This window comes from Talpa europaea, assembly GCF_964194135.1.
Source record: "Talpa europaea genome assembly, chromosome: 4".
Taxonomy (NCBI): Eukaryota; Metazoa; Chordata; class Mammalia; order Eulipotyphla; family Talpidae; genus Talpa; species Talpa europaea.
In genome coordinates, this window is record NC_140070.1 from 30,039,876 (window position 1) to 30,055,017 (window position 15,142).

At 44.1% G+C, this 15,142-nt stretch overlaps 1 protein-coding gene across 1 annotated transcript in view; it reads right to left on the reverse strand.

The window, feature by feature from the left end:
• CSGALNACT1 (chondroitin sulfate N-acetylgalactosaminyltransferase 1) overlaps window positions 1-15,142 on the reverse strand; it is a gene marked incomplete at both ends in the record, with an annotated part of 78,782 nt that overhangs the window by 12,071 nt on the left and 51,569 nt on the right. The window contains 3 exons of the mRNA XM_084231692.1: window positions 1,266-1,360; window positions 2,226-2,404; window positions 11,363-11,464. Of these exons, the coding sequence (XP_084087818.1) occupies window positions 1,266-1,360; window positions 2,226-2,404; window positions 11,363-11,464 (376 nt within the window). The remainder of the gene's footprint in view (window positions 1-1,265; window positions 1,361-2,225; window positions 2,405-11,362; window positions 11,465-15,142) is intronic.

The window sequence follows — 15,142 nt, forward strand, 5'->3', positions numbered from 1 at the left end:
AGAGGGGAAGAAATAGGGAAGAAATATGGCTTTTCCTCAAAAGGAGATAGCTACCCAAGACAATGAAGAACAGACAGCCTGCAGATCAGAGGTCTCCAAGACTCAGCAAAAGTTCCTCCACCTTTAGATAAACCAGAATCATCTCTGCCAACTCCTAGCCCAGCTTGAGCATGGGAAAAGAGTCTCCTTCTCTCTGCCAATGCTGGAAACAGTAATGGTAAGTTTGGTCTGGGAAGGGCAGGCCAAAAGCACACAGACTCTCTTCTGACTTTACCCATCCTACTCCCCCTGGCTCTGTGTCTCTGCTAAATATCACCACTACCATGGAGACATCTCAGCCTACAGAGATCCTGGGGGCTGTCACCCAAGCAGACAGGATCTCAGCAAGTCTCTCCAGTATTCCTTTCAAAGTCACCTTACCAGTGACACTTTCAATGTGCCATCCCTCCACGGCACTGTGATATGTGGGATGGTGGTGAGATGGGAAGGGCACTGGAGCTGGTCCTTGCCTTCCCAATGACTCAACATGTGCCCTGAGGTGAGAACCACTTTCTGACTTCCTTTATTTATCTGTTGAATGAGAACATAAATCTCACCTTTCTTACTTTGTAGGATGTGTAATCAGAAAAAGAAAACATGCTACATACATCTATAAGGCAATGCAACAATCTCCCCTAATTCAAGGGGATCTATTCTAAGAATGCCAGGGATGCCTACACCATGGATAGGCACAAAAATCACATAGATGCAGTATGTCTTTTCTATACATAATTATAAAGTTGAATTTATAAATTAGGCACAGTAAGAGATTAACAATGAGAACTAATGATAAAGCAGAATAGTTATAATAATATACTGAAATAAAAGCTAAGTGAATTTGGTCTCTTTCTCTGCAAAATACCTTATTGTAGATAGTATTTTCCAGCTGCAATTGACCAGGGTAACTAAAACCAGGGAAAATAAAACTGTAGATGGGGGGGGGGGGGATACTATAATGACAACTTCCAATAACCATAGAAGAAAACTATGAAGGTGTGAAATTACCTTTCTGTACAGAGCTGTTCCTATTTATTTTCCACTTTTAAATATTGCAAGGACTGTGAATCAACAAGGCACTGGAGCAAAGGCCAGAACATGTGCCAAACTTAAAAATTACTCTGGGAATCAATCTACAGGTTAGACTCCCCTTTGCTCATGGTCAGGTGCCCCTGGTAATGAAAGACACGAAACAGCCACACAAAGGCACCTCTGGGGTAATTACTCACCAGCTGCTGTTCTAAGGGAGGGATGGCATCGTGATGGCCGTAGATTATGCCAGGGTTGTACTGACTGAAAAGAACTGGATAAAACACCTTCTTCCCTGCAAAGCAGAAAATAACATCCACATAAAGTGACAGATCAAACTATGAGGTTTATTCATTTACAATCAACCCTTTGAAACCTCCCAGATGCCAGCATCCACTTTTCCTTTCATGCAATGTGAAAACAGATCTTAGAAGTTCTGCACCAGGTAGACCACACAGACTGTTAAATATGTCTGACCTCCTTGCACAGGCCTGATATTCAAAATAATGACAGTCAGTGGCCTTGGGTATCAACGAATGGGAGTGAGTGTGAAGAGAATTCTGGGGCTCTCATCCTGCTAGATACGAACCCTTTATGTGCAGCTTGAAGCATTGCCAAGGGGGCCCAGGTGACTTTGGGCAACAGGATTAGACTTAGGTTTCCCAGACACTTGTCTTTAGCAATGATCACAGAATTCCAGTATTATTAACAACTGACATAGTCATTCCAGTAGTTATCAGCTGAGTATCAGCCACTCAGTATAAGCCTGAAAATAAGTTTTATATTGTTGGTTTTTCTGCTCACAGTCCTTCTCCCTGGATAACCGGCCCTAGTTATGCCTTTCTCTTTAGTTTTAAGCAGCTTTTCCAGGTCCTTGTCTCTCCCGAGACAGGTCAGTAAAGCTGACCTCCCCATTGAAAATCAAGAAGGGGTTATAAACATGAACTTGAGACAGAGCCCCAGAATCATGATGGCTGGCAGACATCATATTGCAACACCAAAGGAGAAAAACCAGATGATTTTCCCTCTGTTGTCACTGGGTAAATAAGGCTGATTCAGTAGCAGGATGTCAGAGAGAACGGTGGAGAGAAAGAGCCTGACTGTGAGCCAGCTAAGTGCCACCTCACGGGAGACAAGGAGTGGATCCAGCAGACCCATACCTGGTTGTGTGTTCAGCCTACACGTATTGAGGAACTCGGAGGTGAAGTAGATGTCAACGTCACAGAAAAAAAGAAGGACGTTGCTTCCTTTCCAGAAGCGGGCTCCAACATCAAGTCCCTTTCCTCGAGAAAATTCTCCATTCAGTTGGATGAAGGTAAAGTTCCTGAAGTTGGCAGCTCTAAAAGGGAAGACCAGATAGTCACTAATATACCCAGTGCATGCAAGGGCGACAGAATCCCCTAGAAAATGCATGACCAGACCCCAACCAGGTCTTGCCACATTTCTCTTATCACCCTGAAGGCACTGAGATGGCTCAGTGGAAACTCAGTGGGACTACAGGTACCAAGATACCTAGTGAAGTTTTAGCATCAGTTTATTTCATTTTTCTACCAATTGCACCATGTTAAAACCATATTGTTATAATTACAAAATTCTCTTTGTGATGAAGAACACTTGAACCAGAGAAGACTAGATCACAGAACCAGGGAAGTTTCCATGTCCCCTGAGCCATCCAAATGAAACCACCAGGTCAAAGATATAAAATCACATTGAAATGGCCCCAGGTAGCACCTTATCTATTCAGCTCCAGGAGTCAGGTACAACAGCCTTGATGTATGTCTGTCCTCAACAGATTCCAACCTGGATTCCCTCCCCACCTTCCGATGAAGCAGGAGCACATGGTAGAGAAAGTGGCAGACTTGGATTCAGAAGACTCAACTTGGCTCTCCTACAGATTAACTCTGTGATCTGTAAACCCATTAATCTCCCAGAACCTCAGTTGCTTCATCAGCAAAATAGGAATAATAACACCTTCCTCAACTATCTCACAGTTATTAGCGAAGTGCTGCCAAGTGTATAAAGTACACTATAAGCATCAGCTACTGTTATTAGTGTGGGCGAGGATTCCCACGTGTGTGGCAGCAAAGCCAATATGTCTCTTCATTTGGCTGTAATTTCCCAGGTACAGAAGAGCCTTTGGAAATGGAGCACATTTGAGCAAAAATTCCAGGAATTCATTTAGGACCTAGTGAGACAGGGACTGTCTTCTACCAGATGAAACCAGAGAACCACTTTTAGTTCTACACTAGCTTGTAACTACTTATGCAGAAGGTTGGCATTTGGCAAATCCCCCTTTTCCTGTTGAAATGACCCTTCTTATGATTTCCTCTTCTGCTTGCTGAGTCCTCTCTGCTATGCAGCTTATCCCCATTCACCAGCTTTTCTCTAATCTTGATATATTCAAAACAAGCACAATAACCCATTTCCATTTTTTTAAGCTTGTATTTTAAGTAACTATCTCGGGTAAAGGTCAACACAAATATAGAATAAAATTTCAAATACTATGTTGCACTTTTATCTGGCAAATTAATCTGTGAAACTCGTTCTGTTACTCTTTCCTTGACTCGTCATCTTTCAGATCTGGGAGTGAGCTTGGTTTTTTATCTTGGGGATCTGCGGGTCCAACCTTGTCTGAGTCTGATGCCAGACATGTTTTTCAGATTGAGATCAAGGCAGGAGGCCGGCTGATTGGAAGATCACTGGTCTACGAGTCAGGGACCCAGATCCAAGGCTGAGAACCACATCTGGCCTCACTAGGTTGCTCAGTAGATGTTTGTGAATAAATATGTGAATAGATGAATGGTTCCCATTCTGGTTCTGCCTCTAATTTATTTGAAGCAAGTCACTTTACTTCTTTGGGCTCAGCTGCCTCCTTGCAAAATCTGATAGAGAGCTCAAAGGCCCTTTACACCTGAAAATTCTATTTTCCTATGATCCTGCATTCAGTCCAAGCACTCTACATTTGAAGGGATTCTCCTTTTTCAAACTTTATCTGATTACTCTCTCTGGATGGGTGACAAATAAGGTGATGGCCTTATGTATTCTTTTTAATGAATTTCTACTGTTTTACATCCTTGTTAATTTTTTGACAATATAGAATTTCTCCCCTCGGGTGTAGCTCTTCCACCACCAAAGCACCACAGTCTTCCACCAAAGTCCACAGTGCTCTCCCACCTGTTCTGACCCCTCCCTTCCATGGGTGGCCCTCCTAAGGTGAGTGTTGCCTCCTAGCTCTAAAGATGTTCGGGTGAAGGGAGGTCTTAACAGTCAAGCTCTTATCTCCTAGAGGATTCTACAAACCATTTCCGTAAGTTGACCTCAACCCACTTCTCCCTGCACCATCAGATCCAATTTTAAGAAAGTATCACCCTGAGAGCTGCCTGGATTTTACCTGCTCATCTAAAAGAGTCTTTAGTTGGATGTCACAGGACTTGTCCATCATCCTGTGCACATAATCTCACATCCAGGAGCAGGTCTTTTTCTTTTTTTGTCTCAAGTCTTATACTCCTAGGGGCCCTCCCAGCATACAGGGATATCTGTTAGCTAATCTGCAGAGCAGGAGGGGCTGACATGCTGAAACAATGAATGAGCAAGGCCTTCCTTATCCAGGCTATATCCAACTCATAATTTAGGTACCTCCTCTAAAAGATTTTCCAGGATCTATCATCAGAGGGCTCAAATACAAAAATACTTGGCATCTGGGCCTCCTTGGTGGCGCAGGGGCTGCAGACAGCTCTCTCAGGCTGTTGCCAGCCACTGCTGCTTGAGTTCGACCCCCAGCTGGCCAAACAGAAACCCACATGGTGCAGCAGACCTCTCCTGGCTTGCCTGCTGCTCCCCTCAGCAGTGTATTTCGGTGGATCTGCCTGTTCTGTTTCCCACTCTCTCTGGTGGGTCCTCTCACCCCCCACACCTCTGGCTTGCACCCCAGTTCTTGTATTTATAAATAAATAAATATTTAAAAAAATACTTGGCATTTGGATACCAGCAAGCAACTTTTGCTAAGGGAAGAGGAATGCAGTTTCTGGATATTCTGTATTAAAGAAATGGCTGGATTTTCTTCCTTGAAAACCAGATAATCTATCTGGGTAGAGATACCAAATACTTACAAAAATCAAGTTATGTTGAATGCTTGAATACAAGCTAAGAAAACACAAAGGCATAAGAAAGTGAGGTAATAGCATTAAAAATATGACAAGACTAGGGCCTTCCTGGTGGCCCAATGGGTTAAGTACAGCACTTTGAAGCGATCCGCAGCCTCTGCAGCAAGAGTTCGATCCCCGGCCAGCCAGGAAGCAACCCACATGGCACAGCAGACCTCTCCTGTCTCACCCGCTGCTCCCCTCAGCACTGTATCTCAGTGGATCTGCCTGTTCTGCTCCCCATTCTGACTGGTGAATCCTCTCACCCCCTGCACCTCTGGCCTATACCCTAGTTCTTGTATGCATAAATAAACAACTCTTAAAAATTTTTTTTTAAATATGACAAACCTAGAGGTAATTAATTGTTAAGAACATGATAGATGAACTCTACAAATTTAGACAGGAGAGTGGTATCTCGGTCTGCAGATGACAAACCCTGACTTATGATGGTCCAACTTAAGATTTTTTTTATTTTACTGTGAAAGCAATGCATATTCAGTAGAGATGGCGCTTGTAATTTTGATCTTTTCCCAGACCAGCAATGTTCAAAGTGATATATTCTTATGACACTGGTCAGTGGCAGCAGCAGCAGCTCCAAGTGAGCCACATAGTCACCAGCATGAACAATCAATACCCTACAGGGTGCTGGGTTACCAGCATCTTTTGGATATTATGTTTTGCATTCCATCATGTCCACAAAACCCCCAACTGTGTCTGAGATATTCAACACTTTATGATAAAACAGACCGTGGTCTTAGATGGTTTTCTCTCACGGTATGAGAATGTAAGTATTCTGAGCATGTGCAAGGTAAGCTAGGCTAAGTTGTAATGTTTAATAGGTTATGGGTATTAAATGCATTCTTGACTCACAATATTTTCAGTATGAGCTTATTGGGATGTCACCCATTGTGAGTTGGGGAAGATCTATACCTTTACTGTACATAAGTTCATCTTAGTGCTGTTCAAACAGTCCCCACATCTTGGATTGAGCTGCTGCTAATAAATTCTGTTTCCCGCTTTGCCTGACAGGGTGGGAGAGAGAGAGGCAGGGCTTGTGTGTCTGTCACAGTCATGGACAAAGGGTGGGAGAATCATTGTTACTAGTGCTGGAGATGAACTTAATTTAGAGGAACTTTTTAAAAGGTCTTACCCAATCAAAAAGTGGGCAGAAAAGCTAAATAAGAACTTCTGCAAAGAAGACACACAGATGGCCGAAGGGACATGAAAAAATGCTCACTGTCATTTATCATCAAGGAAATGCAAATCAAAACCATAAAGAGATACCATCTGACACTTGTGAGAATGGCCCACATAAAAAAGTCCAGAAACAACAAATGTTAACAAGGATGTAGAGAAAGAGGAACCTTTGTCTTTGTACACTATTGGTGGGAATGTAGACTGGTCCAGTCCTTACAGAAAATAGCATGAAGGCTTCTCAAAAAATAAAAATATATCTCCCATATTATCCAGCAATCCCACTCCTAGGTAGCTACAGAAGAATGCAAAAGCACTTCTATGCACTCCTATGTTCAATACAGCACATTTACAATAACCAAGTTATGGAAATAGCCTTAGTGCCCAAGGGCAGATGAGAGGATTAGGAAGATGTGATATATGTACACAATGGAATACTACTCAGCTATGTGTATACACACACACACACACACACAAAGATGAAATCTTGCTATTTGTGATAACATAGATAGGACTGGAGGGAATTATGCTAAGCAAAATAAACCAGATGCAGAAAGATAAATACTAGATAGTTTCACTTGTATGCAGAATATAGGAAACAAAACAGTCACACAACACCAAACCAAAATCAACCCCTAGAACTGTGACTCTAAAACTGAGGCTACCGGTGCTGGGGTGGGGGGTGTCAGAGAGGAAAGGGAGAATAGGGCCCAACGGAACATGGTGGAGGCTACGGGTGACGTGGTGGTGGGTGTAGAGATGTAGCATATACCTGAAGAGGTGGGATCCTGTATTTCTGAATCCTATACTGCGTTGTAAACCAGTAATACCTCAATGAAAAAAAAAAAAAAACAGAAAGTCTTAATCTATGCTTCAATATGTTTCCTCTGGAGAGAGACTTCAAGAAAACGGATGCTGAGGTCTCTCCATATGGTGTAATGGAAAAGGCAATCTGCTTCCTTTTCTCTTCATCCAAGGATAAGGCAATTCATGCTCTATTGGTGGCGCTACCCAAGCTGGATCTGCATGTCAAACTCACTCAATCGTGTCTGCAGGCTGGGAAGAAAGCTGGAGAAGCCAGCACCCAGCTCTTTCCACAGAGCAGCCCCTCTGCCCCAGGAGGGCCAGCGCATGTCCTTCCCTTCTCCCCGACACGGAACCCTGCCCCACCGCTCTGCCTGAAGGAGACCCGCACCGTTACTGCCGGGCTGGCCGCATGCCCAGCGATGACCTAACTCGAAGACCTGGTTAGGGAGCAGGCCACACGTGCACACACAGGCCAGCGGGGACAGTCATCACTGGCCTAGGAAGCATCGTCAGCCAGTCATAGGCTGGAAGAGACCCAGGACTAACTTTATCACCCATCTTTGGTTCCTCATGTGGGTCAGATCAACGCGTTCAGCTAGGAGTCCGCTGCAGATCGATAACGGCACCTAGCACTTCCGGGCGGAGAAACCCCACCTTTTCCCCTCTTGCCCTCAGAAAGGACCGCTGATTATAAACAAGCATTCTCTGCTATGAAGGAGGGCTGAGTTGGAAACATTAGAGAAAGAATCAGAGCAATCTCCCTGTCCCTCTTCTCCAAAAGAGAGAGACTACATTGTCAAGCCAAGGGCCTGGGGGCAGGCTGGCCTCCCCTCATCTCCAATTCACCAGCACCTGCTCCAGAACAGAGGCGACAACAGTGTGGAGAGAAAGTGGCTTCTGCAAGAAAGCTGGGTCCCTTCCCGCCACAAGCCCTGTATCTTTACACAGAAATGCTGCTTCTTGGGCCAGAGCAGCCCCTGCTCAACAATGTATAAAGTAGTGTGTGAAGAGAAGTGAGGCCATGTAAAAGCAAGGACACGTTTCAGTGCAAAACACTCATGTGTCTCCATGGGTCTGACCATTGTGGGTTTGGGGTGTGCACAACATGGCCAGGCCACAGGCCCAAAATGCAGACCATGGAGATGCACAGGCTGGACCCCATTTGGTCCTCTCTCCATCCCACATACACACAGTCACTGGGCTGAATATGGTCACTGATGGTGTGGACATAGCCGGGTCTCTGCTAAGGGGGCCTCCCCATAATGCACTTTCTTTCTCCACTCCAATGAATATCCCATTCAGTCTTCACCCACGTCCAGTGTCCCTGCCTCCCATGCCTTGCTGTAAGCTGAGTCCCTCTGTGGGCTCCCAAGATTTCTGCCCATTCTGCCTCTGTCCTCATGTCCCAGTGCCCACTGTGTCTCTGTTTGTACAGACATGCACACAAAGGCCTAATCCTTGGAGGACAGGGACTGCCTTGCTTTCTTTTTTTCTGTCTTCAGAGATTATCTGCCACTGTGCGGTAAGTGGCACACACAGGACACAGTGGGTGAGCAACAGACACCGGGTGGATTGAAAGCCTCATCAATGGAGAACACTAAGACATCTCAGACTGAGCACTGCTGGAGGGTGCTGTCCTGTGTGCCTCTTCCCTTGGGCGGTTCCCTCTATACATTCTAAGTCCACCTCCACATCAGAAAGTGGGTCCAACTAATGGATTCCCAAGGACAGACACAAATCCAAGCTTTTAAGAGGATGACAAACATGTAAGTAACTGAAAAATAAGCTGCAATTTAATTTACCCATACAAAGAAATGCCTAGCAAGGGCCCAGCATTTTTCATGGCGGAATGAGGGCACTATATTCTACACTACATAAGTTCTAATTGTGAATTGTAGTATACGATTCCAAAGGCCGCATGGTTACTCACGATTATTTCTTCTCAAATTATATTATTAACTGAGAAAGCGCTTGAGTTTCTCACTCAATTTCTTTCTTTTATATAGTAAGTCTGGTTCACGGTACTCTTCAAATTATCATCATTCTAACAGAGGTTATAATGACCCGAGAAAGCTACTGTTTCCACCGGAGATTTAATTTCTCTAATTGACTACATTTCCCAGAATCGTTGAATTAAAAATGATAAAGGATCTTGCTGTCTAATATGATTTACTCTAATACAGGCTTCTTCCCATCATCACTAGGAAATTCTCTTAATGTGATAATTCCCACAATAGCCATTTATTTAAAAAAAAAAACAAACCAACAAATTTTAAGTAGAAACCAGTATTACCTTCAATGTATAATTTGAAATTTTAAATCTAACTGCTCTAAAGACTGACATTGATTATGTGTTCTACTTACTGGAGACATTTGAATAAAGAATTTAAAACTAAACATATTCCTAGCTACTTTTTCATAATCAGCACTTTATCCTGCCAGGAGGAAAGCAGGAAATCTCCTCCCCAAACTTTTGTTATTTATACTTTTATTAAAGGGGGTCAAATGCTCCAAATTATAAATTCTTTGTTAATAAGTATTGACATGCAGCAAAAATCAATTGATTGGAACTGAGGTGGTGGCAGAGGTGATGGTTAGAAGGTGGACCAGGGTGGGAACAGTGGGGGTGGGGGGTTAGGGGGATGGCCATGAGGAAAATGGCTCCACTGACTCAGGAAGTGAGTTTTTCTCACTCCAAAGGAAAAGGAGGTGCAGAAAAGGGTGGCAGGTGATGAGGAAAGAAGGGAGGTGAGGAGGACAGTTCTAAATTTTCCAAAATTTTGAGTAAACCTTTTTAACTGTTCAAATGATTTGATTTTTCTTGGCCAGATACTATTTATTCTTTGTTCACTAAGCAACCTTCTGATGGAGGGGGTTTGAAGGAATAGAAGGCCTTAATAAGAGACCTAGTCATTAGAGTCTATTTCCCAAAACAATGTTTACACTGGTCTTCATTTATCCATGAGACTTGTGTAACTTTGATCATATGCTTCTCCTAACAAATATTTGGCCAACCTTTGTTGATCTGGGAAGGTGATATGCCCCACGGGATGGGGGTTCCCAATCCTGGCTGCAGAGGAGAGGTACCTGGTCAGCTGCTTAGAAATATAGTTAACCCCTGAACAATGTAGGGGTTAGGGGAATTGACCCTGCACCGTCTAAAATTCATGCCTGCTGTTGACTGGAAGTCTTACTGATTACAGAAGCAGTCTGTTAATACATATTTCATATTATATATATTAATACATCTTTATATATTATATGCTATATATTCTAAGACTGAAGAGAATTCTTAGAACAAAGTAAGCTAGAGAAAAGAAAATGTTAAGAAAATTATAAGGAAGAGAAAATACATTTGAGTATTTTTGACTATGCAGGATTCAAGGGTCAACTGCATATTTATTGAAAAAAAATTGCATATAAGTGGACCCGTGCAGTTCAAAGTTGTGCTGTTCAGTGGTGAACTAGCTGTACATTGTAATGGGGATGCTGGCTGCAGTCAAGATTCTCCTGGGCAGCCCCTCGGGTGAGCCAACACCTTCTCAGACAATGGCTCTTAATCATGGCTGCACAATAGAATGATAAAGAAACTTAACTGAAAAAAAAAAAAATCCATGTCCAGGGATGAACACTTCCAGAGATGTTAAAAACTGTCCACCGACAAAGGACATGAATTTGAATCATTCATTCAGAAGGGTGGGAAGTGTGAGCCTATTTGCTAGCGGATGAGACCCAGCATAGGTATCACTCTTAGCCTTACGAGCTGTGCCTTACGAGATGGCACTCACTGCCCAGTGAGTTTTCCCCAGTGCCCCATCTGCCACATCAAGTCCCTGGACCTGCAATGCCAAGAGTGCTGGCATTCTGTCATGTGGATGCCTGAAGCAGCCCATGCTCCCCAACCGTGCTACTCAGGGTAGTTTATATCAACTGTCAAAGTCAACACCCAGCACAATAAGGACCAGTGTCAGGCAGTGTGGTCTCCCAGGAAGGGGGGCACAGAACTCCCCCTACACATGGCCAGCAGCTCATCAATCTCCAGCTTGTTCACAGTGTTAGGGAAAACAAAACAAAAAGAGAAGTTCCAGCCTTGAATCTGTACTTGTGAACTCAAGTTACCATGGTTCCTCGTTACAGCTCCACGTCGTACTTACTTGGAAGTGTTTTCTAGAATTCCTTTGACCTCATTCATTTCTTCTTTGCCAAAGTAAACAACAGTGAGATGAATTCTCCCATCCTGTTGGATGCACATCTCCCTAGAAAACAAAACACAGGTATGTCTGGTCCTCTAGTCATAATAACAGGCAAGGCCCAAACAAGAAGTGCAAATAAAGTAAATGAACTGCTAGGAGAATGGAAAAAGGACACTGAGACACTTCTGGCCCCACAATGCTCTGTATTTGCATTTATTTTACCAAGAGGACAGTGACACTTAATGTACAGATCTACTCAATGAAAACTCAGCTGCAAGAGGCCATAGGTTCATCTCCAACAGCTTCAGCCCATGGGGCCACAGAGTGTCATGAAAAGGACTTTGGTCCTCATGTAAGAAACCAATGAAGTATAGAAACAGCCATGCCATGTGACAGATGGAAAGTTAAAGTTCAGTTAAAGTTCAAGGTAAGACGACTCTTGTCAGTGACCTTCCTTGTGTGTGCCAAACACAAATGTCTTAGAGACTGAAGGAGCAAGGGTGAAAAGCCATTCTTCCACTGAGGACCCTAGTGTCAGCACAGCCAGCGTCATGACAGCTCCCTTTGGGATGGCAGGGCAGGCAGACACAAGTACTGTCATCACCTCCCCATTTCTCTTTCTGTGGCTCTGCCTGTCCTCACACTGGACACCACAAGTTCTAGGGGCCCAGCTGCCCTTCCCGGCCAGCTCTGGTTCTGCACTGGTCTACTTCTGCTTCCCCACAGAGACCCCTAGTTAATCTGGGGAGATCCTCTGCTGAGGGTTTGTCTCATATGTACATACAAGTGTGAGTAAATGCCTACAAGTGTAGACATACATGTATATGGATATATACATATGTGTGAATATGTGCCTTATGTGTGTGAATATGCACATATGTACATGTGTACGTGCATAACTTTAACAGGAATTCTCTGGAAGCTAGTTAATGGAAAATATCTACTGGTGGGATATTTTATGATATTTTGTATGTCCTTCTATCTGTTCTTTTAGTCTCCATGTGGGCTACTTTCCTTGACTCCCAAACAACAATCCATAACACAACTTTCCAAAAATTCCTGAGCTCTAATTGCAGAAGCCAATTTATTCAATGCTTTTATAATGGCATAAAAAATGAGTGACTGCCTTGCAGGGATTGCTGGGGAGAAATTCAAAGAAATAGAAGATACAGTTCCTGCCCTCTAAAACATGTCCTTGAAAATAGAATGAACTCAAAAATAATCAGATACCTTGTGACACTAATAAAAAGTAGACAGAATTCAGAAAGCAGAGTAAGTCCTGTGGGCTGGAATCTGGGGTCCTGAACAATGGGCTGGGTTTAGAGAGAAGGAGGGAATTCCAGATGGAAAAAATATCAGGGAAAATATATTGACCCTGGGCAAGAGGCACGCAGGGTTCACCCTGGTTCTAGGCTTAGTTCTGAGAATTTTGTTTCTTTCTTGTAAGAAATATAAGTGTTGTCTCAGGAACCCAGACTGATGACAGAGCACTTAGAGATCAACAAGAGACATGGAACCCAGGCCTGGAGAATGACAGCACACTTCGAAACCAAGCGCTTCCTCTCGGCCTTTCCTTGCAGACTGAATCACCACCTACACACAACAAAAGCCTCTGGGCATAAAAGATCCCTTTTCACAAACTTGCCAGATAATGTTTTCACTTCCTGTGCCAGGGTAGAATAAAAGCACAGACACAGCGCCAAGCGCCCAAAAAACTGTGCTTTAAAATTGTGTGTGCAGTTGGAAAAAATCCATCCCAGAATCAGGAGAGGGTCACCCACTGAGCATGCATAAAAAGAATTCTCATTTTTCTAGTAGCATCTTTGCTGACATTTTAAAATCCATTCAAAGCACTTCCTGTTTTCAAGGAATAGAACAGAGATACATTGAACTTTTCTCCTTCATTCACCAGCTGAGGCTTCCCACAAAGGGTAAGTGGAATTTGTTCTGACGTCCACCTCTAGGATTCTATTCCATTTATTCATTTATTCCTTTCTTCATTTATGCAAAAAGCAGCAACTAAACAGAAACATACCATGCGCCGCACACTCCCTTAAAGGAGCTTTAAAAATGAAGAAGACATTTCTGCCCTTGAGAAGTTCTCCATCTAGTGTGCGCGGCAAAAACTAAACACAGTTAACACATACTCTGTGAGAACAGGAGGATGGTACTACAGAAATACCATTGCCTGCTGTCTGAAGGCTCTCGAAATTTTTGTGCTTTTTCAGAACAATTCTCACTAGACTCCATCCTCTGGAGAGTGCATATGTGGGTGACTGTGTACCTGGAGAGATGTGTTTGGGTGTGATTATTTACACCTGGACATATGCTGCCTGGCTCCCTTAAGCTAACTTGGGTGCGTCAATAGCACATCTCCATGACAACCATGTAGTGTTGTAGGGAAACTTATGGATGAATCTTGGGGAATACCAACTTCCTGAGAACCTTTGGGGGAGCTCCATTTCACACTTTGCTTTGCTTTGGTGCCACAATCCTGCTTGGTCATTCTTAATCTGGAAAAGCCTGAACATTCTGTTTCTGTGTCATAAAGATCATGTCTTTTCCGGCAGTTTTTCCTAGAAAACAGTTGCTTCTCCCCCAGGATATTTTAACACAGACTACAGAGACCAATGAAGATATATTTTCAGTCAGAAAACTCCTATCACAGTTACTTATATGCCTATGTTTCTCTCCCTCAAGGGGCCCAGTGAACGCCTGCTCTGTGAGTTCTGTTACTGATCTGTTCAAGTGCACCATGGGCAGACAAGCTGGACAGTTGTCCATACCCCAGCAGATGGGCAAAGAGACAGCTAGGCAGGCCAGCCAGGATTCCCTAAGACCAAGCTGGTGTCTGCCTCACCCCCAGGTCACTGTAGCATGATGAGGGATGTACATAGTCTTGCTGTCCAAGACTCCACCACCAAGCTGAGCGGTTTGCAGGGCCGGGTGGGAGGAGACTCAACAAGACTCCAAATGCAAACTGGAAGGACTGGGCACCATGACTTCCTGCAGTCTGACCCCAGGCCTGTTTGGAAGAGAGCTGAACTCTTAGCCTAAGAACTCACCCAAAGGCAGGATTTCTCAGCCTCAGCACTACTGACACTTCCCTATCGCAGGAAAAGCAGTCATGTGCCTTGCAGGATGTCAAGCAGCATCCCTGGCCTCTCCCCACTGGACGCCGGGAGTACTCTGGTGATCCCAATTGTAATGGCACGTCTCCAGACCTTACTACATGACCTAGGACAGTGGTTGCAAAACTGCACCTGCTTCCTCTGTCTTAAGGAAGAATCAGAACAACACCTGAGTCATCAGAGGGAAACGTGACTGAAAATGATGCACATGCTGGGGTCTTCTGCTCTCCAGCTGGTTCCGAGACTCATGGGTGAGTCCTAGGGAGAGTGGGAGTTGCAAGAAACACCAAGAGGCTTTCTTTACAGAAAACTAAATGATGGAGGCTGCTGGAACTCAAGCCAGGATTTTGGGGGAATTAATATGGCAGTGCAGCCAGGGTGGTGGTGCCAGTGGTGGGGGCAGCAGCAGGCCCTATGGCATCAGAGAATGCCAACCACTTTGCTATTCTCAGAGCAGTTGATGTGCTGCCTGCGGCTGATGCCTGAGCAGTCGGCGGAGGCAGAACTGGAATCTGAACAAATGAGACATCCCTAAGGATTCCTGGAGACTGGAGGGGACAGGAGACCAGAAAGCTCTGTATTGCAGGTGAGAGAAAGCAAGGAAACTTAT